The sequence below is a fragment of the Ooceraea biroi genome, chromosome 6, assembly GCF_003672135.1.
Source record: "Ooceraea biroi isolate clonal line C1 chromosome 6, Obir_v5.4, whole genome shotgun sequence".
Taxonomy (NCBI): domain Eukaryota; kingdom Metazoa; phylum Arthropoda; class Insecta; order Hymenoptera; family Formicidae; genus Ooceraea; species Ooceraea biroi.
Window position 1 is genome coordinate 3,760,897 of NC_039511.1, and position 26,750 is coordinate 3,787,646.

The 26,750-nt window shown below is 43.2% G+C and overlaps 2 protein-coding genes across 9 annotated transcripts in view; one reads left to right on the forward strand and one right to left on the reverse strand.

Moving 5' to 3' along the window:
- The first annotated feature begins 433 nt into the window (after nt 1–433).
- On the forward strand, nt 434–5,685 carry LOC105281272 (importin-9). Of its 8 annotated transcripts, none has more exons than XM_026970748.1 (14): nt 434–452; nt 1,125–1,201; nt 1,321–1,693; nt 1,832–2,065; nt 2,143–2,509; nt 2,613–2,860; nt 2,945–3,206; nt 3,297–3,610; nt 3,712–3,931; nt 4,021–4,292; nt 4,363–4,771; nt 4,998–5,149; nt 5,247–5,316; nt 5,406–5,685. In XM_026970748.1, the coding sequence occupies exons 3-14, from the start codon at nt 1,358–1,360 to the stop codon at nt 5,615–5,617; spliced, it is 3,096 nt and encodes a 1,031-aa protein (XP_026826549.1). In that variant the 5' UTR covers nt 434–452; nt 1,125–1,201; nt 1,321–1,357; the 3' UTR covers nt 5,618–5,685. The 8 variants fall into 8 exon arrangements, with proteins under 8 accessions (XP_026826549.1, XP_026826546.1, XP_011340662.1 ...); XM_026970745.1 differs by lacking the exon at nt 434–452 and adding an exon at nt 470–797; XM_011342360.3 differs by lacking the exon at nt 434–452 and adding an exon at nt 470–773.
- A 199-nt stretch (nt 5,686–5,884) lies between these two features.
- LOC105281292 (PDZ domain-containing protein 4) overlaps nt 5,885–26,750 on the reverse strand; it is a 144,143-nt gene continuing 123,277 nt past the window's right edge. Inside the window, exons 2-7 of the mRNA XM_011342393.2 lie at nt 11,829–12,209; nt 11,177–11,347; nt 9,597–9,695; nt 9,449–9,484; nt 7,947–9,368; nt 5,885–7,697 (exon numbers count right to left, since the gene is read on the reverse strand). Coding sequence (XP_011340695.1) covers nt 7,362–7,697; nt 7,947–9,368; nt 9,449–9,484; nt 9,597–9,695; nt 11,177–11,347; nt 11,829–12,209 — 2,445 coding nt within the window. The 3' untranslated portion in view covers nt 5,885–7,361. The remainder of the gene's footprint in view (nt 7,698–7,946; nt 9,369–9,448; nt 9,485–9,596; nt 9,696–11,176; nt 11,348–11,828; nt 12,210–26,750) is intronic.

Below are 26,750 nucleotides of genomic sequence, written 5' to 3' on the forward strand. Positions count from 1 at the left end.
CATTCGGGCGATGTCGAGAACAGCCGAACTCGCCCGATTTGCCAGCAGCTTCTCCTTACCGCAGATCTCATAACCCCCCTTGCCTAAGTTCGTAGCATAGGCTCCGTCCATATATTCCTATGTCAATGCCGCTCACCCCGTTAGCACGGCTGTCAGCCGGGTTGCATAAGTGCAGGCTCGTTGAAGAGGATTAACATCCCATAGACGTATAATATAATATAGAGACCGCGCGTTCGACGGAACGACCATCAGAAAAAGATAGCGATCTGTACTTAATTCATCTTCAGATGTTGTAAGGATCATTTCATTGGCCACGGAATATTTAAAGATCCGGAGTTAGTTCCAGAAAGATCCGCTACGAGCCTCCACTGTTCCTGCTTGAAAGCTTAGGTAGTGGTACGACTCGATGAAGGATCAGCCGTAGCTCTCCTTCCAGTAGAATGACAAGTTAGGTGGGGATCTTTTTAGAACTGTTCAGTAGCGAATTAGATAAATTTGTATTTTTAGACGGAGTGATTCAACGTAAATCAAAAGTTTTTATTATCAAGCGACGCTATATTATAGATCGCGGAGCACAGTTCTTTCGAGAGATCGATCACATGGCCGAGACTCGCGTGAAAAAGAATCGTGAGATGTTTCGCGACACTCGGTGCATCTCTTGGAAAATACATAAACAATGATGTAACCAATCTGTCGAACCGGCTTTCAGAATATTTTGAACATTTCCACACGCACGACCGGTTCGTAGGTTACAGAGGTTGTAAGATTATCATGTGTGTATACACTTGCTTGTATAGGTAACAATATTTGATATTTATAAAAATCGGAGTTGTCCGTATCGCGTAGATCAGCGAGTGACAGTGGCTGAGTGTGTAGAATTTCATCTGCATATTAAATCAACAATATTCAACGTGGATTAACATGAAATGTGTATTCACTTTGTTGTTTATTCGTTTTTTCGAACGTTGCGTGGACGTAGCAATGTACACATATCCCAAATTAACTATTCGCTTAACTTTTTCGTTATTTAATTAATTAATTTCTTGTTTCTATTTTTGATGATATAAATGATGTATATATATATATATATATATATATTTATAATGTGCTATGATATTCCGCAGAGAGAGGGAAGAGTTGCAATAGTTTAGTACGTAAGAACAGGTGCAAAGGAACCGCGAGATTAGGACAGCAGGTTTAGGTAAAACATATCTCTCAACGTGAAGAACGTGAGATTATTGATCGTTAACATTAACATGTTAACGATTAATAAATAGGGAATTTATAGTCGGGCATTTAATTGTTGAGGATACTTTGCAGATGCTAAGTAACAGCAAGGCAATTCCTACCTTGCACAATGATTGCAAGTGACATACAAGGTTCTCTGAAAGAGGCCCTGTACGAGACATTAACCGGGATTTTATCGCCGCACTATGAAACTCGCAAAGCAGCGGAGCAGAGGATCCAAGCTTTGGAGGTCACAGAGGAGTTTGGTATACACCTGACGGAATTCGTAGTGGACCCTAATGGGCATTTACCGATCAGGCAGTTGGCTTCTGTTTTGCTGAAGCAGTATGTCGAGACGCACTGGTGTTACCTGTCGGAGAAATTCCGTCTACCAGAGATTAACGATACTGCTAAGGGAAGGATCAAGGAGCTGCTACCTTTAGGACTCCGAGAATCTAGCAGTAAGGTAATTTATTTCGAATCTTGGTATATATTTAGCTGTACAAATATTTACGTATCTTTAATGTGTGTGTAACGTGTTAATCTATTCGTAATTAATTTACGTTAATGTTAATCTTGCGTCAAATTATATTGTCGACCTCAGGTGCGAACTGCAGTGGCCTACGCGATATCTAGTATTGCACAGTGGGATTGGCCTGAAAACTGGTCCGCTCTGTTCGACATTCTCCTCAGCTGCCTGAGGGAGGACAGCGAGTGCGCCGTTCACGGAGCAATGAGAGTCTTGACCGAATTCTCTCGAGAACTCTCGGACTGTCACTTGCCTAACGTCGCACCCGTCATTCTTCAAGAGATGTACAGAATATTTCAAAATGAAAATGTAAATCCAGCAGGGCAATCAGAATATTTCCTATACACTTTCGTTTGCACCGCTTTCTTTACATTCTTTTCTTGCAGCAGTGTTCGATTAGGACACGCGGTCGCGCGATTGAGATTTTCGTAACGATCACGACTGTAATTGCTAACTCTGCGGTATACGATAAGGAATTTATAATGCAGTACTTGCAGCCGGTCATTCCTATGTTCTGCGAAAAGTTCGTCGAGTGCCTCAGAGTGCCTAACGGCCCGAATAGTGACAGTGGATTTAAAACGGAAATTATTAAAGCTATAAACTGTATTATGAAAATGCCCAAGTGTGTGTTGGATTTTTTACCTCAAATGCTGCCACCCATATGGGAGATTCTATGCCAGAGCGCAAAGATTTACCAGGAAATAACCGTCAACGCCGTTGAAGACGTCAACGAGAAAGAGGTCGATTCTGATGGTACGTTATTTTATGTCATTACGTTATCAAAGTAGGCATAACAACGAGTACATGTATAGACCCTTCTTTCTCTACAAGTACGTTGTTTTTTTTTTCTTTTCAGGTGAAGTAATTGATTTCAACAGTCTGATTATTGCGATATTCGAGCTCGTTCAGACAACCCTGGAACATAAGAAGTTTAGGAATCTGCTGGACAATAAGCTACCGGAAATCATGTACTATCTAATAATATTTATGCAGATTACGGTCGATCAGATCCAACAGTGGACAACTAATCCCAATCAGTTTGTCGAAGAAGACGACTGCACGTACGATTATAACGTCCGCATCTCGGCGCAGGAATTCTTAACGGTAAGGAGAAAACGTGCAACGAAACGAATAATGAAAATACGTTGGGTTTTCATGAGCAAAAGTGCAGCAAGCAATATTCTGTAGGCTCTCATTAGTCATTTTGACGAGAAAGCGGTACACGCGCTGTGGGACGTTGTTACGCGGCACATCGAGGCAACGAAGGCATTACAGCCTAGCGGCGACGGTAGCAACAGCAACGAGAGTTGGTGGAAATTACGGGAATCCTCCCTGCTGGCGTTGAGCCTCTCCAAGGATACCGTTATCGAAAAACAGCAGGTGGGACTCTTGCAATTCGATATCGTTCGATTTCTGGACACGGTCGTTCTGGGAATGTTGAATGATCCAGGTGATTAACCGCGGCCCGGTCCTCCCTATCGATTTTACGATCGATGTCTGCCGCAACACATTGTAAATCACGTGATACATGAATCTTCAGGTTCGCCACCGTTGCTTCTCGGCCGCTGCTTGTGTCTTGGTGGTCGATATGCCCAAATAATGCCACCAGAAGTGAACTCTCGGTTCCTCGAAGGCACGGTTAACGGCTTGCAGGAGAACCAGCCATCCTGCATTCGCATTAGCGCTGTTAAAGCGATCTACTGGTTCTGCGAGGCGTCGACCGGCAAGGACTCCATCGTCGACATAATGCGCTGCCACATGCCCAACATTTTTCAAGGATTGTTTAATCTAGTTAGTCAACCAAATACCGACGTTCTAACTTCGGTCATGGAGACGTTGCACATGCTAGCCTGGGTAATATTAACGTGCACCTCGTTACGGCGCCTTTACCTTTATTCGTGCCGTTAATCCTTTCTGTTATTTAAGTTGTCTCGATTTGATCTGTGTTTTTATAGCAACAAAAAGAATTTACAGCATCAGTGGAAAACAAGATTTGTCCTTTGACAATTGCAGTGTTTGTAAAGTTCCATAGCGACCTGGCGCTGTTAACCGTGTGCCAGGAGATATTCAAGGAACTGACACAGAATCCGAGCTGCATCAGCCCACTGCAGACTCGTATAATACCAACTCTCACGAGTATGATGACAATAACTCCGATGAACAAGTCGAAGGATGGTACGCTTCTTCGTAAATGACACGTCAAATTAATCTGGCTCGACCGTTGGACCGTTATCGCCGTTAACCAGATGCTCCGCTCGTTCCAGAGGGATCCCGGGCCGTAGCGTTGGACGTGCTAAAAGTCCTGGTGCAGTATTCACCGGTGCCTTTGAGCAATGCTTTGATGGAGACTGCCTTCCCGGCCGCCTGCCATTGCGTTCTCAATTCGGAGGATCATTCGACGCTACAAAGTGGCGGCGAGGTCATACGTACTTATCTCTTCGTCGCGACTCAGCAAGTTATCGCGCATCGGGACAACGAGGGACAAACGGGATTGCAATATATATTACAGATAGTCGCTCAACTCCTGAATCCACAGGTGAATTTTGAAATTGGCCAGGAAGATATCGATTCAATATTAATTCAATATTCTTTTCATGGCGTTTCAGTCGAGTGAATTCACTGCCTCTTTCGTCGGGCGTTTGGTGACGACGCTAATTAAGAACGTGGGCGACAGCCTGGGCGAAAATCTCGACTTGTTGCTGAAGGCGGTGCTGAGCAAGATGCAGAGCGTCGAGACGCTGATAGTGATGCAGAGCCTGTTGATGATCTACGCACACCTCATTAACACGCAGTTCGACGCAGTGTTGAACTTCCTGTCAACCGTGCCTGGCCCGACCGGCCAGAGCGCACTCGTGTTCGTGCTGTCCGAATGGGTTAGCAGGCAACACCTGTTTCTCGGTAAATACGAACGCAAAGCCAGCACGGTCGCGTTGTGCAAGATCCTGGAATACGGAGTTACTCATGGGGACAGCAGACTCAACGAGATCACGGTCAAGGGAGATCTGATAGTCTCAGGTTTGTGACTATGTTCTTCAGTTGATTCATCTTGATTGCATGCTGGCATGTAATGATAATTAGCGATAATTAGTGATAATTAAATTAAATTTCTTCGTTGATGTTTCACGTAATTTGCGATAATTCGTTGCACAAGATCATTGCTATCACGGCAAATGATACCTTGTTCTACGAAAGACATATTTCTATGTTTCAAAATAGCAAGTTAAAATTCGGGAATATACAGGGATGAAGGACGGCGTGAGGACCAGAAGCAGAGCCGAATTACAACCCTACGAATGGACTACGGTGCCTGTACTCGCAAAGATATTTAAAGTGATAATCTACGAATTGGCCAACGATATGGAAGCTGCCGATATCAGTCAGGATACGGAAGCGGTAGGCAGCATCTCCGTGCTTCCACCTCGTATTGTCCCTTTCCCGTTTAAACTTTAAATTTTATTATCATTAAAATGATATATTAATTTCTTTCTAGGATTCTGATGAGGACGAAGGCGAAGAGGATGAACTTATAGAGCCTGGATACGAGCCTGGGAATGTTTTCCGTAAGTTTTCTCTGTAAATAAATATCGCGAATCAATTCAATCGTTCAATCTAATTGATAAAAAAATGCCAACGCATGTGACATTCGCAGAATTCGGCTGCACGGATGACGATAACGAGAACGACGACGAGGAGGATCCGGAACAGTTGCAGGACTCCATTTATCACTTGAACCTTGGCCAGTACCTGCGCGATTTCTTACTCAACTTCTCCACGCATCATTGCTTCCGCATGTATATCCAACACCTGAATAGGGTAGAATTGAAAGTTTTGAATAATATAAATATCAATGCGCTCATGTAGTAAAATAATTTTCAAATGGTCGGAACAATTTTTGAGTTTCTTAATAAACGAACGATCTTTTATACGCTTCTGTGGTGTGCGTCATTTTACGTATTTCCTCCGGAAAATTGGATTTTGTTGACTATCGCTCCGCTAATCGTCACTGTCTGTCTCACGTAAAACAGTCCAAATGCAATTACGATTGTTAATTTATCGCCACTATCGTGTATATATATTATTTACGTGTGTATATATATACATTAATATATATATATATATATATATATATATATTAATGCTATATTTTATTCGTGTTTTATTTACATTACACATATTTAGAATTATCGTTATATCGCATCTACATATACAAAAGACAGCATAACGTGCGCGCGTGATCGCTTATGTGCTTAGAATCTATCTCGTACAACGTATTTTCTACAACGGTATATTGTATCTAATCGTTCCGGGTGCATCGCGCACTTTTCCTAATGAATTCTCATCGGGAGGTACGCGATTGCTTAATTTATATCGAGCTCTGCTCTCGATTCGCTCCTTACTCACGCTCCTTATTCACATCCTCCTTCTAAACGCGTGTCTTTAAAATATGTGATAGAGCAGTTCGGACAGTGGCAATACGGGGTCCTAATATTTCATCATCTTCTCTTGGAGAAGGAGAATCGAAATGAATATAATGATTAATCGGCTCAATACACACGAGTTATATGCATGAGAATAAGACACGAGTTACACTTACGCAAGATTTCGCAGGCTTCCTCGAGCGTTTCTTATTTTCGGCGCGTTTCGCGCGTACCATTCACTCTTCAGATACTTTACAAAAGTGGTGTAAAAATCACGGAGGGCTGTACAAGATACAATTTATAAAGAGCAATATTCGTGAACGAATGAAACCGTTCTCGCTGTAAACGTCACTCGACATCCACGACGATGAGTCCATGATGGAATCGACGTTGAGGCGACGATTCACGAAGCAAGAGGAATATTGATGCGTGCCATGATTAATACATTGATTATCATACATATTTACAAATCTATCATCGCCCAGCTGTTACTCTTAAAATGTTCGTCAGTAAAAGTCAGTAAAACGATCCGCATCGACATATATCGGGCATGTGACTATATTTACAAAATCAGTTATAAAGTGGACGCGTTACATAAGCTCCACACACATTGCTTGTGCACATACGATACGAAGCTTCCTTGCTTTATTGCAGTTTAGTGTACCTCCTCTTTCCCCTCACAGAATCACAAAAATTGGAATATTATTGAACATCTCACGTACACCGAGAGAAGATAATTCGCTCGTGGTTTCTGTTACTTACGTTTTGTCGTCCAGGACCAAATTACCGTGTACAACGAGAATTACTCCGCGACGTGATCGTCAAGCAAGTTTTACGTGCTTGCGTAAATGCACATATACGTCGAGCGGGCATTCTCTCGACTCGTACGGAGTACTCGAGCAAGTATCGGACCTTTTACGAGCCTTCAAACATCATCTCGATTTTACGACATTGTCTTTTGCGTGATACACAACGTGCGTTTACAAGCAGAATGCTGTCCACACGCGAATGTATGAAGTAGACGCATAATGTCACGCAGTAACTAAAGGCGCGATGGGCATTACGGCATTACGGGCGAAAATTCCGACGTTTTTCTTCGTGCGAGATCCGTTGGCGTAATAAGCGCATCCGCGGCAAGTACATTGCCGTGCATATTTTGCGCAACGAGCGGTCTGAATCGAGTTCGCTTATACCGTGGTAACCGATAGCAGACCCATTAATTTTCCTCCCGCGCCGGGACCGCCTGTCCCCACTCGGTTTCCGTGAACCAGCATTTCTTGCACGGTGGTAAAATCGTCCAACGTCGTCTTTTTGCGTGCCATCTTCTTGTGACTGAGTTCTACAATGTTCAATGGTTTCTTTGACACCTTGTCTTCCGTGTGTTCGCATATCAGCATATCGTTAGTTTGCTGCATTTGCTGCTGCTGCTGCTGCTGCAACATTAGCTCCTGCTGTCGTTGTTTGCGATCGCGCGCGCGCTCCAATTGCCGTTTGCGTTCCTCCTTGCTCCAGTAGCGACCAACCTGGGGGAAAGGACATCGTTTAAGTTTATTATTAAAGTATTAAATTATTATTATTATTATTAAAGTAGCAAATTATGATAGAGTGTTTTTTCCAGACATATTTTCCATAAAATCCATATTTTTGTACTATTCAGTTTAACTCATTTAATGATATCATTATTGAACAATCTGAAGTAATATCAATAATTTCCCCGAATGGAAATGTAATGGACACATTAAAAAATGTGATCGTATCGTATCAATAATCACCTTCATCTCCGACATAGTGTCGTCCTCGGTGGTGTGGCCGGCCCTCTCCTCGGATATCTTGATCGCTCGATTTCGCAGTATCCGATTTCTGACGGGCCGCCTGGCAATGTATCTCGTCCCATCCGCTCTCCTCTTCACCTTCCACTCCATCTGCACCTCGCCCTTGTCCTCCGGCGGTATCCACGCGGTGGTGGACGTGCACACCTGCTGACTGCCAACAAACTGGTACTGCGTCAGGTTCGGCGCTTGGAAATTGCCGTGGGACTTGGACTTCCTCGCGCCGGTCGTCGATGTCTCCTTGGTCGTGAGGTTCTTGCGATTGAGCGCCTGCTTGAACAGCTGCTGCTGCAGCATCATCGTTTGCTGCAGGTTCGCCACGTTCGTGTACATGGTGTCGGCTGGCAATGTGTTGGCGTTCATCGCCGGCTCGTTACGATCTCTATAATGGTGCGACGACGACGACGAGCTCCTTCTCGCGCTCGGGTTCTTCGATTGTCTGGTCGCTGCGGACGTCGCAGTCGGCGTCACCGGCATGGGACAGATGCAGCCCAACTTTTGTTGCTGCTGCTGCTGCTGCTGTTGCTGTTGCTGCTGAGGCGTCTTCGGTGGACACAGTACCAGCGTGCTCTTGTGGTGGTCCCTCTCGCCTTGATGAAGCTCCAAAGTCAGAGGATTGCTGTGACAAGACTCGCCGGTGTTGTACGCGCTTGAGCTGTCCTTCTCCTCGCCAGAACTATTGCTCTTCGAGGACGACTGCCACTTTTGGTTTTGTTGGCCGCCGGTGGTGTGATTCTGCGTGCCGCCACTGCCACCGCCACCGCTGTGCGGTTGTGCCTGCGTCGCGGCGACGTGGTTTGACGATTGCTGCGTCCAATGCTGATGATGCTCGTACGGTGACGAATAGATGGGCTCGCTGTCGGATTCCGGTATTGTCTCGTAGATATGCTCGGTGTCACTCCAAACGTGGCTCGAGTACGCTTCAACGAGCTTCACCGACGGTGCCGCAGGGGTGACAGGTTGCTGGCCGCGCAAGGAGACACCCTCCAGTCTCTTCGAGCAATCCTTCAGCGCGTCCTGCATCCACTGCTTGCGGTCATCCGTGTGATGCGCCGGCGAGGTCGCGTTCTTGCCAGACTTGTGCGAGTTCTGTGACGAGCACGTGGACGATGAATTCGTGGAGAAAATGCTGGCGGATTGTTGTTGTTGTTGCTGTTGTTGTTGCTGCTGCTGCTGTTGTTGTTGAGTATGAGATGGTGTAGGGGGTAGTGGCACTTTCAGGGTGCAATTATTTATCTCACTCTCCTTAACACGCTCCTCCGTTTGCTGCTGCTGCTGCTGTTGTTGCTGTTGTTGGCGGATCAGTTGCTCGATCATGCTGTTTTGATACGCCGGTATATTCTCGGGTGACAGCGGCGGCGAACCCTGTAACGGAGCAATTTATGATAGTGCAGACAACGTTGAAAATTTTCTTTTTTAATATAATTTAATATAATTTAACTTACTTGATGATAGATACGCCTGTCATCGTATTCGTCGTCCTGAAATGAAAGATTTAAGTTCCTTGATAAAAGCACGTTTTCGCCAAATTTCAAATCATATAATAAAGCTGCGATAATTAACTGCAATAGCATGTGAAAAATAAAAACGCACTTGATATACACATCGGCTGACGAGAATCGTCACTGCGTTTTTCGTTTCCGCGAACAAATTCTCAGTCTGCTCCTTGTTCGCGACATCCTTGCCATTGACCTGGAACGAAAAAAAAGTGGAGAGATTCCTTTCAGTGAATGACAGTCGCTTCTTGATTTCCGAAATGAGTCACTGTTCTCTCGCGAGAGATATACATGCATAATGAAACGCTATACTCTGAATGTAAATCCGGCTTAGAAAGCCCCGCGCGTTCGTAGGGCTGACTCAACGCAAATTTCTCATTCTCCAGAGAATTTACGCCTGCGATAATAATACAGCGAGAATAAAAGCAAGAAAGAGAAAATAAATCTCTCGTTCTGAAAATTTTATTTCCGTATTGCTTAACAAAGGACTACCCTCTTTTATTCTCTACATATATGCACATACCATAATTTATTTAACTTCAATAGAGAAATAAATTTTTTAGTTCAATACTAATACGCGTGTGAATAGAGTTAATTTTTATTAACTCTATTCTCCGGAGATAATAAAAACGTGTGAATCTCTTTTTTCCGTCGATTCTCCATCAAATTTTTATTTGCGAAAGCGGAAGAAAATTACATGGAGGTCCAAAGCAGACAAGAATGATTCTTGATAAACTATCGAATGACAAACGCTATAAATAACGCTACTAAACCGGAAATGGAAACAGGATTCACGGGAGTATCGAGAGGAGACAGCGACGAATCCATCTTATCCACTATACTCCATCAGAGGGGAAGACAGCGGAGAGGGTGAGAGGGAGAGTACGCAGCTCGTAATTATGATCCGTCTAATGGGATTAGAGGGTTACGGAGCTCAGGAATCTCGGTGGGGATAATGAGGCGTCAACAGGAAATTCGCAAACGTCGTCGTGGGAATACGTGACGCGAAATCTTGCAATCTCGACCAGCGGCGTGATCTTCAAACGTGGATCCGACGTAAATTCAGTTAGGTACGTGCTGCTATGAGCTTGCCATGTAATAGTATATGATGTGCTTTTATTGTTGCCTCCTCGCAGCTACAAACTCTTCCGCTTCCTTACCCTACTAAATCCACGTAATATCTTACACTCCGTGTTATCCGTAACTTGATGACTCTACTCGCGCTGCCAAGCGTGGGCTTCGCGTTTATTCTGCGTTTTTTTTTCACTGGCTCAGCTCGGGACGAGGCGTTATACCCGAAATAATGGAAGACGTCCAATTTTTCGCCAGTGAAATTATATTTCTCTCTCGTGAAAGCTGCACGTCCCGTAAAATCCGCCGCGTGTTTCCAAAATTCCGTATTTTTGTTTTTCGGTTTAGTAGCTACGGTTTGCTTGGAAAATCGTGCAATCAACGCGACAGAGCTTTTATTCGGGTAACGTAAAGTAGAGGATTACAAAACTGCAATTTTTACAAAAGTAGAATATATATATAATATTTTTTTGTCCACATTAGCGTAAAACCTGTCGCATTTTCGCACGAGTTTCCCGTTCGGGTGAATCATTGTGCGGCAACAATGTTTATCCAACATTGCTCCCGGGAAAATGAAAAACGGTATTTCTGTGTATATTTCATTACCCGCAAGATCTGATCTCCCTCCCGTAGCCGACCGTCTCGGGCAGCGAGACTTTCAGGAACTATTTCCGAGATATAAACCTCCGTGTCGGCATCCTCGCTGCCGGAACCGGAACTATAACACACCGTCAGCCCGAGCTTCTCGGCACTTCCGCTTTTCCGCAACGTCACCTCCTGCAGCATTTCGCAACCGTATTAATGTTCGCCGTAGTACACAACAATGTTGAGTGAAACTAAATACAATACTTGCACGTGTTTGCATAAACTCTCTCTTTCTCTCTTTGTCTTCCTCTCTAATTTGCTAGTAACGTTAATCCGTTGACATGATTGCCGTGCATGAACAATTTACAGGAAGACAAGGCAGATTATGTACAATCCCAAACAGCTATAATTTTAGTCCCTTAATTGCATATAAATCTTAATAAATTATAAATAATTCACCGCTTTCCTCAAATTCCTATTCTTTAAAATTTGTTTGACAAGTTGGTTTCACAAATAGTTTATTCTTGTAATTGTATCAATTACTGTCTTAAAATCTATCTGTATTTAATCTGTAATTAATATGATCAAAATAAAGTTTCGAATAAATAGTCGTCCATTAGACATTTTTACAATGTCTACAAATAAAATCGATAATATCACTCTGTCTGGTTACCTCGAAGTCGATGTCATGGGCGAGAAAGTCTTCGAAGCTGTCGTTTGCTTGTTCCTCGACGAGGGGAACCGGAAGCAGCTCCTCCTCCTCTATAAGACCAGCCCAGTCCGTTTGAACCGCGGTCGACACGAGAGGACATGTCGCGTCTTTCTTGACGTCGTCGTTGCACGTTTGCTCTTCTATCGGGCACCTCCCGTTCGTCGTTCCCTCGCTTTTATCGTGACACGCGATCCTTTCGTGCTCCTTGGAGGGTGTGTGAGGTATCTGTTGGTGCCCGCTGGGTTGTCGTCGGAGCACTTCCACGATAATTGGCTCCTGAGCTGACTGGAAGCAACGCACGGCATCCTCGTGACTAGAATTTGAGACGTCTTGTCCGTTCACCTGAGAGCAGAGAATCCAAATTTCCACATTATTCTCTTTTCAATTCATATACGCACGCACATATACACATGCACATCTCCATGTGGAATCAACAGGTTCTGTCGATCAGTCGCGATTGAGCTGAATAGATGGTATCTCGTGTAATGTACCAGAAATACGATATACGGGGAGTCATCGAGTATCGAACGGAGGCTTGCGGTGGTGTCCTTTCTGTCAGCGAACGAGCTGATAACAACGGGCAGTCACATTTTTCTTCATCTCCCTCCTGCCGCTCACTGCCCCCTTCTTTCCCTTTAATTAAAACATACCGTTTCCCAAAGAGAACATAGAGACGCCTCATCGTTCCTCGTAATTGCTTTTCCGCGCTTTAATGTCCAATTAAATAAATAACTCGGTGCGCGACGTCGTCAACGGCGAAGCTGACGAGAGGATGGACAAGGGTAGATGAGAACGATGGTGCCGGGGGCGCGAAGATGTCGTCGATCAGGGACATAGGCGGATTAATTAAATGACACGCCTGATGGCCCAAATTAATGCACGTGGGCCGGTAATTAATTTTCAAGTGTAACCCGCTACGCGACAAGTATTTTCTTACAATTCGACAAATTGGTTTCTCTTTCTCACGGTGTCACGAGGTTCTATACACACACACGCACACGCACGCACACATATATACATGTATTTAATTTTCTTTGAATTCGATATGTGGATGAGAAACTTTTCAGTTTCAGTAGAGACAATTTACACTTTTTTCGCGAAAGCGCAGTTTTCGATAAATTAAGTTAATAACAATTAATAAATAAATTAATAATAAATAAATTTTAATAATTTATAACAAATAAATTAATTAAATATATAACAATTGTCAACGTATGCTCTTTAATCGAGTATTGATAAATTCGTAACGATTGAGAAAATGCGTCGCGAATGCCATTCAATGTTCGATTGACTAATTCATTCGAGTCAAGTAGACATTTCTCATTAAGATACCCAATACAAGCGGACATTTAATATCACAGTACAATTAGTATTATCCATTAATCGTGGCTTGATACGTATCGGTTCGGTGCTCGGGAAACGCCCTCGTTCACTCTGCTTTAAATTGCTTCCCAGGAGAAACCGACGTTCAATTATAAAGGATGTGGACGTCCACGTGAAAAACGCTAGGTCTTGCGGCGAACGTGCAGTTTGCCAATCAAGGAGGGAGCGGAGAACATCGCTTTTGTGTGGGAGGAAAAACTCAGCCGATATAGCGTTCTATTAACTCTAATTCCTCCCTCGGGCACGGTCATAACGTCCGATCAAACATTTGCCTTCCCCGGAAGACCTCCGGCAGGTCGCGCTTATACCCGGTACCAGGTGGCACTTAATTTCGCACTAAGTGCCAGGATTTAAGGATTTGGGATAGAGTAGGGAAGGACACAACGAGCTGGGGACCCTCGATGTTTCAATTTCGAGCGTACAAACCATCGGAGTTGTATTTCCTACACTTCTCGACTAATGACGCGGCTCGGCGGTTTTCTCTAATCGTGAAAAATCTTCCCGAGGGTTGTTTCCATCAAAAACCTTGTACTCTGCGGACCCCAGTCGGTACAAATCATTCTAGTGGTCGCGATAGAAATCTAAGGAAGGGGATGCTAAAGGAGAGAACTTTATAGTAATGGAATTTCTACAACTTCTATATTCTTCGCAACTTCTGTATTCCCAAATCTAAATTTTTATTTAAAAAATGATCTTGAATTAAGAAAGAGAGAGAAAATTGTCACACATACGCGTACATGTGATGCAATGATATAAATCGTTTAACTCGAACGCGAAGTCTATTTACTTGCCGAATATGGAACGCTAGTACTCGTTATATCGATCTCCGTAAAAATGCCGTTGATGTGCGTTTGTCAGATCAGTAGTGGTATCTCATATGTCGTGGACACTTGTCCCTGGAACAACGTACAGCTACACGGCCGTGTCCACTGTCGGTCGCAAAATGGAATTGCTCGCTTGACCGTTAATTTCCAGCGCAGGATAGCCGAGAGATTTGCAAACATTTACTCCACTTTATTGTAATCGCGATATTGCCAAGTGTGCCGGTGAATCCTTTATGAATCGACAACATCGAAGTGACAATATTGAAAAACACTCGGATGCATTTGTTGTGATTAGAGGAAAAATAAAGTAAAAAACACTTTAATACCTTTCTAGTCTTCCTTCTCGATTTTGCTAATTTGGATAATTTTTATTTCAAAAGCAATGCATAAAAAGAATAAAAAATACAATTTTCTCTTTATTTTTAACTATTATAAATATAAAATATAAATTGAATTAAAAGTTAAAGCAATGTATCGATATTGACTTTCGGAGTTTCGAGATACAAGCAAATTTTATGTAAGACAGAGACCATATTAAATGAATAAATACATGATGAAGCCGTACTGATATACTTAATTCAATTGTCCTTTCAAATTTGCAGCTACGTTGCTTTTAAAATGATCCACTCATATGGAAAACGAGTCCGCGGTATTGTCTTATAACTTTCGTCTAGAGATTTTGACTCTTTGTCTCGTGCTCTCGTTGTCGATCCCAGACAGAGAACTGCAAACAATGAATGGCTTTGACACTCGACGCAATCTATTAAAATTAACGAGGGCTGGCGTGAATGTTTCCTCGTAAGATTATTAATCCTTAGTGATCCGTTGTTCCTTACATCTGCAAGCGGCACACAAGAGTACAAAGATCAAGACTACTGTGGTTCGCTTCGTGTGGCGTTTCCTTTGATCGGTCGTTAACCAGAAAAGCGTGGCGGATATTACCGAGTCTATCTTATCCATTAAAATTAATGACATTCGCGCCGACTTGGTTAAAAACCTGTCTACCACGTTCAACTATTTTCAACCGAAAAAAATTTTGTGCTCGCCACATTAAATTCTTTGCTGGCTGGATGATTCGGTCTTTGATCACACTCGCGCATAATATCGGCCATCGATGTGATTTGAATTTGCAAATAATTATCTTTTCGCGTATGCGTATCGTACTCTTCTTTCACGTCCTTTATACGTGCCGATATCGTCGTATCTCAATTAATAAAATACAGAATTTTGCAAACGAGGAAAAAAGGATCTGTGTTCGTGACGCGGAAGCTTTAATATACGACAAATATCCGTTAGAAATTACTTTAATCTCAACGGACCTCAATAATGATTAAAATTAATGCATATAATCGGGCAAAAATTAATAAAATTAAATTCAAAGAAACTTCAGGGTGCTTCCTACGACTAAAAAGGTGCGTTACATAAGATACGGCGTTTAAGAGTACCTTTTGCAGAAGGTATAAAGGCATGAAAAGATATAAAAGCATGCCATTAACATATCGCCCTTTTTATGCAAAACTTTATTATTCGTAACCCGGGAAATTTTAAAAAAATAAGAAGAGAGAAAGAGAAAGGAAAAAAGATATAAGAACGGAGAAGGAAAGCTATTTAAAAAAAGAAAATCGCAGACAACTTGATAGCGAGCTTCATATAAAGCTGTTGCATTTTGCTTCTTTTCCGTTCGAGCGAGCGATGTTCTTTCGAGCACAGCTGATCAATATCCAATCAAGGAGGGCTGATCGACCGCTTGTCCATCCGTTTATTACATTAGTTCGTCAAGGGGACTCGGAAGCACTTTGCCGTGAATATTCGAGCCTTTGACGGAAGACGCACGGCGTAAACGCGATTAAGTAGTATTAAAAAGACCCCTCCTCGATTTTAGGCGTGTCCTTCTTATAGACCGGCAACCCTTCGTTAGGGACGTCCGCTTCTCGTCTGACAGCTTCGAAGTGTTGATGACTATTTACGATGTAGAAGTAGAAGGATCAGCTGCGTAAGAAGTATTTTATTCTTAGCAGATATTTTATCCGCTGGAAAAATATATTTGAATATAAATATTTCCGTTGCAAGTTTTTCTATTCTAAAACTAATTACAAGTCTGTAAGAAGCTGAAGTAAATTAGTTTTATTTATCAATTATGTAAATTTGAACAATCTATTTAAGAAGTCGGATGTAAATCAACCTTCGGGGATTCTTGCGTACGACGCAAGAAATTTAAGACGAAGACTACTTTATGTGGTATTTTCTGATTGTGAGATATACTTTATTTTAGTATAATCTTGATTTTTTTTCGATCGGAAGGCAAAATAGCAGGGCAACAAATGATGAAACGAAAGGAAAGGAAAGACTAAATATAAATGCTGAATGTAAGGATATCCGCGATACGTCGTCGCGTCGCGATAATTCTTCCGACAACGGTGCCCCGTGTTTCACTGTACTCTGTGTGATTTACAATCCCTAGGACTCCGTATTTCATCTGGGCTTCGGGCTTTTCTCGCACAAGAAACTCTTTCACGGGTTATCGGCTTCCGTGCGCCGTCTGCTTCGCCCAATGTCTTTATTTCCACCGCCGCGAACTCGCCGATAATAATACCGGAATGGGCAGCGCCCGAGATCTTTCAAAGCGTAAAATAATGTCTGCCGCTTAATTAAAAAAGTCTTGCTCGATTCCATATCAATTTCGTGTATTACTTCCGCGAGAATACACTCGCACCAACTATCGCCGTTTTATTCCCCATTCTCTACTTGAATATTTCCAATTAAAAAAAAAGAAATCAAATTCTGCACTATCCCACGTACATCTTTGTCGATGATACGATTTCTTGAACAGCGGATAATTTTGTGATCAACATATTGTGGTAATTGTAACATTTTTATACGTTTCAATGTGACCGCTTCAAATAAAAAATCTTTCTTAATGATGATACACAGTTATAGTCTTTTTCTGACATTATAAAATTTAATTTGAGTCGCATTTGTCATCTTCGAATTCTATAATTTATATTTCTTCCGAAATTCCATCTTAGCTGTATCATTCATACTACAACAGAAAAATAATTATACTAATTATGAATTAAATAAACTGAAATCCGGATTTGCGTTCCTCACGATCGATTTATCCGACATCGCCATGCCTCAGTTACCGTTTAGTGATCGCAACTCTTACGTGATGAAGGACCAATCCATCGTTCTGGCACACGTGGACTCCGCAAGGGCGGCAGAAAGGAAAGCGAAACAGAAAGCGGCAAAATCGACAGCCGGCTGTGCCGAGAGGAAACAACCGGGACGGTACCAGCGGCAAAGAACATTCCCAGGGACAAAGAGAAGCAAAGACGTGCAGAAAGACGACGAAGAAAGACACCCACCCACCCACGTTACGTTCTGCAAATACGAGAGCCCAAAGTGATGTGCGACGTTTTCGCTTTGAGCGGGACGACGACGACGGTGACGATTAGCGCGAAACAGCGTACGTATGTTTGACGACGATCCTAATTACCGCCACGTAGGAAAACACGTCGCACGCTCAGGTACATATCCGGTTGTCGGCATTAAATGTAGAACGCCATCCCCTGCGGATTCGACTGCGGGCTTTCCCAGCGGCAGTGTTCGCTCGCGCGGAGCGTAATGCGCTCTGCGCTTGCATCGGCGCGACACGATGCAGCGCGGCCCTCCGTTTACAACGATTATGTGCTAAAATCGTGATAGTCTGTGATAGCCTGCAAAATCATGCGAGATTCGCGACGTTTGGATCAGCGACCCGCGTCTTGTGGCTCGAAACGCGCGACTCGTTTTATCTCATTTATGTACTCTGGTTTATCCTAAATGCACTGGTTTATTCAAAATTGCTCAAGAGAAGAATTTAGCACGTATATTTAGCTCTCGCGAAAGCTCAGCCATAACTTTCGCCTAAAAATCTGGCGGATTAAGAATAAAATATAACGAACGAGGAGCTTACAGATGGAGGAAAAAACCGTACGTACGTACGTGCACGCGATTCACGTATGTGCCTTATTAAGAGGATTTTATAATCTCGCATACGCAATAATGTGCAATTTTCTTAACGATGTCTCTCGCGCCTCGTGGTTTTTTTCAATATGTACTTCTCGGACGTAGCGAAGTGAAGAAAAAGTAGGCGGACGCTAAAACAGCAATAACGCAGTAATTCTGTATCCTTCGTGCATTTTCGTCCCTTCTGTCAAAAGGATTTGTCGCAATACGTCACGTAGGATTTGTCGCGTCCGCAGAAATAAGAGGCTCGGTAATAAAAACCCTGAGATTATCTTCGATTCGCGCTTCGCACGAGGATCCCTCATCTTAGCCCTTGCGTTTTCTTGCGACTTCCATTCCGTACTTCGTGCCTGTTTCCGCACCTGATGCCACGTGCATACTCCATCGAGAGGCAAAAACCGCGGGCAAGGGTTGATGAGTCGCCTTTTTGCTCTTCAGCCGAAAGGTTCGTTCGTGGTTTAGCGAGCAAATCCGGTGTAGACCATCCAAGGTGAGAAATGATCTTTAACTAGTTCTCGCCGTAGCGCACTGCTGTGCGATCTTATATTTATGGCTTCAAAGTGAACATTACGGATAATCGTTATGCAACACGCGCCGCCACGACGGAGCAGAATGAAACATATTAGTGCAGAAAGACAGCGGATGATTAAATGCCGCAATAATAGCGATGGAGAATTTCATAATTTGCCGAAACGTTCGAGTAAATATCGCGCACGCCGTGAAACAGCGATAATAAAGATGGTAGCATTCGGATGTGACGCGAAAGTACGGTAATTTTTTCGCTGGCGTTATCTCGAGTTTACAAATTTTTTAATTAACGGCGCCGACCATTTTCCGTTTCCCGTACAATCTCCATCTATCTAATTCTTAATGCGGGAAGAAATTCGTTGGAGTTGGAGTGAAGCAAATTACCGTCATCGCCTTAAGGCGCCGTTATTTACCATACCGCAGGGTGTGTTAGCACAGCTGATATATACCGCAATGTATTCATCATTTAAACTCCTAAGATGTGCCGCTCTCGTTTTCTCACGTTTTACCCTTCCACAGGAGGATGGACGTTTAATTAGCAACTAATAATGAATACCACGCGATGATAATTATTAATACAACAAGATTTCCCAGGTTAATTAAACTGAGATGTTCCCATGAAAAATTAATTTGGGGCATCCGTTAAAATGAATAACTCGAATAAATCATTTAACGCATTGAAATTTTATAATGACATTTACCCGTTTGCGTCAGCAGGACGGTTATTACATTAATAATTCTTTTAGCATCGTCAACATTTAATCACACACATCCACTGTTTTATATTATAAATATTATATCTCACAACGTAACGCAAATGAAGGTAATGAATTTTTTGTTAAATTGATCGTATTATATCGCGATCTTGTAATCTCCAAAATCGAACTTCCGAAGGAATTTACGTGGATTATGAGTAGCGCGAACGTAAAATTAGTACCAACGCGCATCGTCGTGCAATCGCAGTAAAACAACCAGAGTCGTTTCTCGATAACGACGATTAACTGGTGCTCTAATCATTCGTTTGAGGGCTTAACCGGGGTTTCATTTCGGCGGCCACGCGCCAAGGGGATTCCGGGGAAATATTAATAACCGTCATAAATTTTAATGTGCGCTCTCTCCGCGATGGTGGTTTACCGACCATCCGCTTCGTTCTTCTCTCTCTCTCTCTCTCTCTCTCATTTTCTCAGTCTCTTTCTCACTCCCGATGTTCGGCCCTTCTCGAGGCCGAAACATTTGCCGAGATCCGCTGAAAATCGGGATTAAGCTATAAATTCCGTGCGACAGCGCGGCACGCTCGGCATGCAAATTTATTCGCAAATTCGTTCGTTACTTCCGAGAGTACCTACCCGAGTGGCCTGAGGAAGCCGGTCGTATCCTGCGGCCTGCACTTCTCCGCGCAACCTCCCTTCGTGCCAGGTTTCGCCGCCCGGAACACTCGCTATAATCGAGAGAGAAGGAGAGAGAGAAAAAGAGAGGAAGTCGGTATTTCCCGGAGAAATAATTTGCAACGAAAAGGTTCAAGTTGATTTAGCGTGGATTTAACGAAATCGGCCGATAATTTAAGCCCCTCGTGAGGAGTCTCTATAATTCGAAGGATAAAAGGAAAAAGGGTACTTTCGCTGCGCTGATTGCGCAAATTCGAGGACCGTGACACGATTTGACGATTTATGTAATACTTATACGATCGTAAAACATAAGAATGGAAGATTTCACGAAAAATGCAATTATACAATTTAAGTAACGCGTGCTTTCCCAACGAATTTACATACGTAAAGCGATACGCGCGAAGCGTAACTGCAACTGATGGCGGAGGATTTTCCACGTCATTTGCAATCGAATAATTACGCGTTTATTATACAATTACAACAGTTCGTACTCGATTCATTTGACGTGAAATTCGATGCATTACAAATTGCCGATTCACAAGGTTAACATTAAAATTGCATAAGCGGACGGTTTTGCAACGTGTGCGGTTTAACAGGGATAATAAATGAGATTCGGAGTGGCGCGGAGGGGGGCAATCGCGAGGCAAATTTCGAACGCTTACAAACGCATAAGTGATAATTTTCAGAGGAAAACTCAGTGTTACATATATATATATATACACAGATTTCTATTTCCCCATACACGTACAGCAGCTTTACGCCGGCAGAAACAAGTGCAATAACCGTCCCGCGTCTCCCGACCTCGCCCCGCCCTCGCAACCTCTCGATTTTATTACTAACAGGGAGATATCCGTGGCAACGCGCAGTCGTATATTTTTCCCGTGGAAATCCCGCGTCTTTTACGATCCTTTTAGTACTTCAAGCTGCGACATGTATTTCCGCTGGTCGTACCGCGGTAATATCTCGATCTGCCGAACGCTGGATGGGGATGTTTCGTGGGTCACAGTGCAGTTTGGACAAACCGATGCACCCGAACATTATTTGAAAAATTATTGGATATCGTAAACGATGCATTCCTTCGTACCGTTGAATTCTTGAGCGTCGTCGAGAATTTTAGCGATATTCTTCGCCAGTTATCGAGATTAGATCATGTAACGTATTACGTGATACTCGTATCTATATCTACAATTTCCCGAGGTAGTCCGATATATCGAAAAAAAGCCGCAAAAATATACCGAATTAAAGGGGATGCCTCTGTTTCACGCTTTAACGGCTTTTTATGCATGAATTATTCGAAAGAAATCGCCAGATATTGAAATCCTCTTTTTCCAAAGAGGATGCTTCGAGACTGCACAAGTGCCGATAGTATAGAACTTTTATTTTTAATCTCTTTTATTTTCAATTTCGTGTAATTACGTAATTTCAACTTAAACCTGGAGTCTAAAAGCAACGTTAAATCTCCACGAGGAAAAGATCGATTTCCAAAGCTCGCAGGCAGTAGATACGCGGCCGCGGTAGCGCCGGCGAGTTTGCACGATTAATTTATACGTGTCTGTTACGCCCAGTGATTAATCCCTCGCTGGGGCACGCGTGTTCAAACCGGCGGACCGCCGGCTGTTTCGTGTATTTAAGCCGAGCAGATCAGCCGTATAACGGACGTGCGATCGTATTCGCGGGCGACCGGACGACCGCGTTCGACGTCGCTTACCGCGATGATCCCTTTCCCCGTCCGTTTGAGAATTATTAATCCGATACGCCGACGGATCGGACGCGCGTCGTCGGCCACGATAATGACACGCACGCTACTATGTATCCGTAGCGTATCACGGTATTACGTTAATAACCGTCGCTCACACGTCCGACACATCCGGTGATTTGCGTCGTTCACGCCCGGATGGGCTGTATCGGCTCCAGGGTGAAGGCACGAAGGCGCGATTGGACGAGTGGTTTTTACAGCACTCGTCAATCAGCGATTAACGCGAATTACGGCTGAAGGATCCGCTGTGAGGGATGGAGAGATTTCACGAGTCCGTGAAATTTTGTACAACGCGAGCTTGGATTCGAGATTGTCTGGATTCGAGGCTGGCAGATGTGCGGATGTATCTATCTGCATCCACGTGTCAATGCCCTGTAAATTAAGCAATCACTGTGCAATAATTGCAGTCGGGTGCGGCGTAACGAGAGAAAGTTAAGACAAGACGATAATGGGGAGCCCCGAGGAGGAACCGAACGAATCGAGGAATCCGAATCCGATATCCGAAGCGACGCGGATTAAACCGGGAATATCGATCGCGGAAACATGTTGACGTGCCGCGGAGTAATTTTCTTCGGCGAGATTTCCGGTCCACATCGCAGCCGCGTCGAGAGACGTCGATTCGTGACGATGGCCCCTCAACCGCCGTTAATTCCGGCACATTTAAAGTCTTAAACGGCGCCCCAGACATGGCGACGTGGCGTCTGGGCCGCGCATTGTTTCGGAAGTCTCAGCGGCGCGCTGCAACAATCGTGTCCCCCTCCGGGGTAACAAGGTAAAACCGTAAAACTGGCCCCGCCCGGGCGACGCGACGGAAGTTTGCGTGCACCGCGCCACCCGACCGACAACGGGGACAGGTTTTTGTTCGCGCTTAATGAGATTCCGCGTTCTCGCGAGAACTTACCCCTGCAGAGGAACCCCGTTACTTGGGAGTTCTCTACCGCGCGAAAACTGCGGGGCACCGCGGCTGGAGCGCGACGAGAAAAAAAGGAAGATGAGTCTATTTGGAGATATTAAGTGCAGAGAGGGAGGGAGGGTGAAAAGTAAGGATAGGAGGGAGAGAGAGGATTTTGGATAACAATATCGCTGAAATCGGTTCAAAAGAATTATAATTATCGCATATTCAGTTATTACAGACATGTACCAAAGAATCCAAAGATCCAATTCAGTGAGATGAATGCCAAAGAGCTTGACACTGCCAAATTATCTGTGCCAAATCGAGAGCGAAAAATGAATATTCGCTGCAATAAGAGAGGAAAAATCGCGGAATTTAATAATCTTTTTCGTTCGCATCAGCATTGGTAGATTTTGCGACTGTGCAAATGTTTAATTATTGAATTTTAACAGTTTCACTGTTTTGCATTCGCTCGTTATATTTATTACGCCTACAAAACATTCAATTTCGCGACAGTCGCGATTATATATTTCGCTCACGTATACGATAATAGATTACGTGCTTGCGTTTTCTTATCATCGATTTTTCGCGTTGCAAAATTACGTACGCGTTCTGCAGAGAGATACGTTTAGTTAAATTAAAGCCGTTCAAAACATCGTGCAAATAATCTTCGCGCAAACATTCGCGGAGCAATCTTCGCGAGGCTATTGCAGAGCAGACATCGCTAAGATATTGCGGAGCAATTCGCGGAAGTAAGCTTCGCTGTCGTATTGCAAGGTAGTTGAGCGTGGGAGCTCCGCGTTTAATTATTATTTATTTATCGCGGCAATTATCCTCGCTCGGGTATGCGTTGATAAATTTTGCGTTTGCTTCCTGATTTCTTATTCTCCTTGCGTTTCGCAAATCAAGTAAAGTTTGCTAAGCGCAGTGACAGAACTTACATAACACCACTATAAATATTCATCGCGTAAATTCGTGAATTCCGCAAATTCCGACCGCAAATATTCATTGAATATGTCAAGAACAAATTATCGTATCGTGTGTGTACGGCGCGCTAGCGCATGCATGAAGTATAATCGACGAGGGAAATGTAACGATGAATCTCTCGAAACTGCGTGAGGACCCAGATGTGGGATATTCCATGCGATTTCGTCGGTGGACGGATCCCAAAGGATTTGATTGCGTATTGATGAGTGCTTAATTTTAACTCTCGTAAAACAAAGCAGTAACGGTGCATAAGTAGTTGGGTGCGAACCATTTTCAAAATGCTATAATCTTTCTCGCGTTAAATTACAAACGAAATTTCACCATTGCGTGTATTCAAAACTTAATTTATTAAAAGCAGGGTGCCAAATTCATATAGTAATAAATTATTATTAATAATTATTAAAATATAATTAAGCTCTCCTGTAGACAGAATTATTTTACTTGATTCAAAACACAAACAATGTCCTAGAACACATAACAAAGTTGCCTAGAGTGCCTCGTCGAGCACCTCACTTAGAACGTTTTGATTATGTTCAGTTATATAGTTAACTCTTGCAAAAGCATCGCAAATTATTAACACATATATACACACGCATACCGTGTGCCAACTTGCCCATGTAACCGACTAGACTTGCTCCGTTCTAATCACGTAACACAGAACAATGAATTAAAATTCAGCGCGCGGTTCCGCGAGGAAAAGAGGATTCATTCAATCTCGAAACACTTAACTTTCTTCGCAAGTTCCAACCTCAACTTCACCCTGTAAATGTTCATTGCAGACCGTGCAACGCACACATGCCCGAAAATAATAAATTAATTAAACTCTCTTTACGTGCTCGTCATCCACTCGCGATTTTCGTGTACGTAAGTCCATGAAACGCGCAACGTTGCGGGCAGCTCGCCGCGAATACCGCCGTTGGTGGCATCAAAATGTCACGAATTTAATATCCAGACGATTAATCGATTGGTCATTATCAATATCGGGTTTTGTTACTGAGCGGATCGGTTTCCGACACGGGCGGTGGTCAATCGAGCGGCCCGTACGCGGCTTCGATTCCGCGCGCGTTATGTGCGTACATTGTGCGTACGTTCGTTCGCGGGCATGTCAGTTAGCGGAACGAGCACGGGATGGGCCCGATAATGCGCACGTATACTGCGTGCACATTGTGCGAAGAGGTATAGGTATACTTATGCGCTCTCGATTTCAGGTATACATGAAATTAAACGCGCCGCTCGCAGCCCGTACGCAGCCGTGACACGATAATCGCGATACGACACCTCCGACAGCTGTCAGAACTGACGGGCAAGGGGAAACCCCGGGATAGATGGCAGGTAATTTAAATTGCCTTATCGCGAGCCGGCTGCTACCCGCGGCATTCCCCGTCTCTTCTCGGTTGTTATTTGTCCCGCGGAAATCGTTACTTGCAGCATCCGGTGTCTCTGCGTCTCCTCGTCCCTTTGATAATCGCGTTCCGGAGGTGATACTCCGTGAAACTTTCGGAGAAGCTTTCAAGGATGAAGCATCGTCTCGTTTCTGTTAACGAGGAGGTGATGGATTGCGATATAATATTATTCGATTAATTAACACCGTCCTGACGGTCACTCGTGATCGATATGCGACAGATGTGTCAAGATACGTGATTGATATTATAAAATACAACTACTTACATTTGCATAGAGAAACTTAACGACAAAGTGCATTTATGAACATTAATATTTTAATTTATTAAAATTATGAAAACGATTATATGGACATGTTACAGTGAATTTTGATAATCTAGTTGGCGTGAACAGAAAATCAGCTAAATTAATTTTCGCTAGCGAAGGCTTAAGCTTCTGCGGTGAAGGTGTTAAAAAGCATGTGTCATGGGATGGTAAGTGCATGGCGTTTTACCGTGCGCAAAAAGCCTGAATTTTCACCGAGTCTCGGTTGCGACTTACAAATAGAATTAAGACTAGTGTAATAAGAGCTGCGACGGAGCAGAGGCGTACTAGCAAATTTTGAGGAAGGACGATAAAATATTTCATTCTCTGTCGGAATTACTGTCGGACATTTCGCGGTAAAACGTGACACTTTTCGGATCTAGGATAACGCGGCGTTGATCGTGACTATTTTGCGAAAATTCGAACAAATTGGTTCATTACGAAGCTGTATGTTGCTGCATCCGCATATATGGTTCCATTTGATCGATTACACCCCCATAAAGCGTTAACTACGCACTATCACGCGAGCAACGAACACAGATGTGATATATTGCGTGATTCTTTCGCATTACTAATGGAGAATTTGATCTTTCACGTTGAACAAGTCTTCGTTCTTCGTATAACAAAGATGAGAGAGAAACGCTTATCGCACAAGGAATAAAAAATAAGAAAGAAGTAATATAATAAAAGATTTATTTTTAGTATATTTTTCTTTCTTTTCTATACATAAATATGATCTATAAATATAATAAATCTTTAAAATAACATATATCACGTACTGGGCTTCATTTTATTTTCTTTATTTCCATTCTTCATTTTTTCACTTACGTATGCTCGATCTTAGCCAATTTCGGATATTTTGAATAGGAATCAAGCGCTATTTTTTTAATTGACAAAACCAGCGCGGCGTCGTGGTGCGATTCTCTTTTATTCTTAATTAAAGCGACGGCTAACACCGGTAAAAATTCAGCAATATAAAGTTACGTAAATAGTTGCGCACACAGACAACTGAATCTCCCATTTGCCTACAAACCGTCATATCGCGGGCGAGCAAACAATTTCATTCGTAATATTTTCGCAGTCATATATAAAACTGTGTACCTTCCGCGGCTGTGTACGTTTATTGCTCTTTTATCGATACTGCCCGCGCACGTTAAATTTTATCTCACCGCGCCGACACGAATATTGTTAAAGAAGAGCGCACACTTTTGCAACGTGATACTTTCAATCAATCGACAATCGAAAGAGATAGTGTCAATACTCTGGTATTGAAAGAACCAATATTATTCCGCGCCTTGAAAGAGCGGAAGACAAATACTTATGCGCGTACTTTAACACAGACCGACCGAGAAGGAAATTTACCGTGAACATTAAATTTCGTACGTATACCACTCTCGCATAATAATATTGTAATAT

Excerpts from the sequence above, each read along its gene's own strand:
- LOC105281272 (XM_026970748.1), top strand. The coding sequence starts at position 1,358 with ATGATTGCAAGTGACATACAAGGTTCTCTGAAAGAGGCCCTGTACGAG. Across the intron at positions 3,207-3,296 it reads GGGAATGTTGAATGATCCAG|GTTCGCCACCGTTGCTTCTC; the intron begins GTGATTAACCGC and ends ATGAATCTTCAG. Across the intron at positions 4,772-4,997 it reads GGGAGATCTGATAGTCTCAG|GGATGAAGGACGGCGTGAGG; the intron begins GTTTGTGACTAT and ends GGGAATATACAG.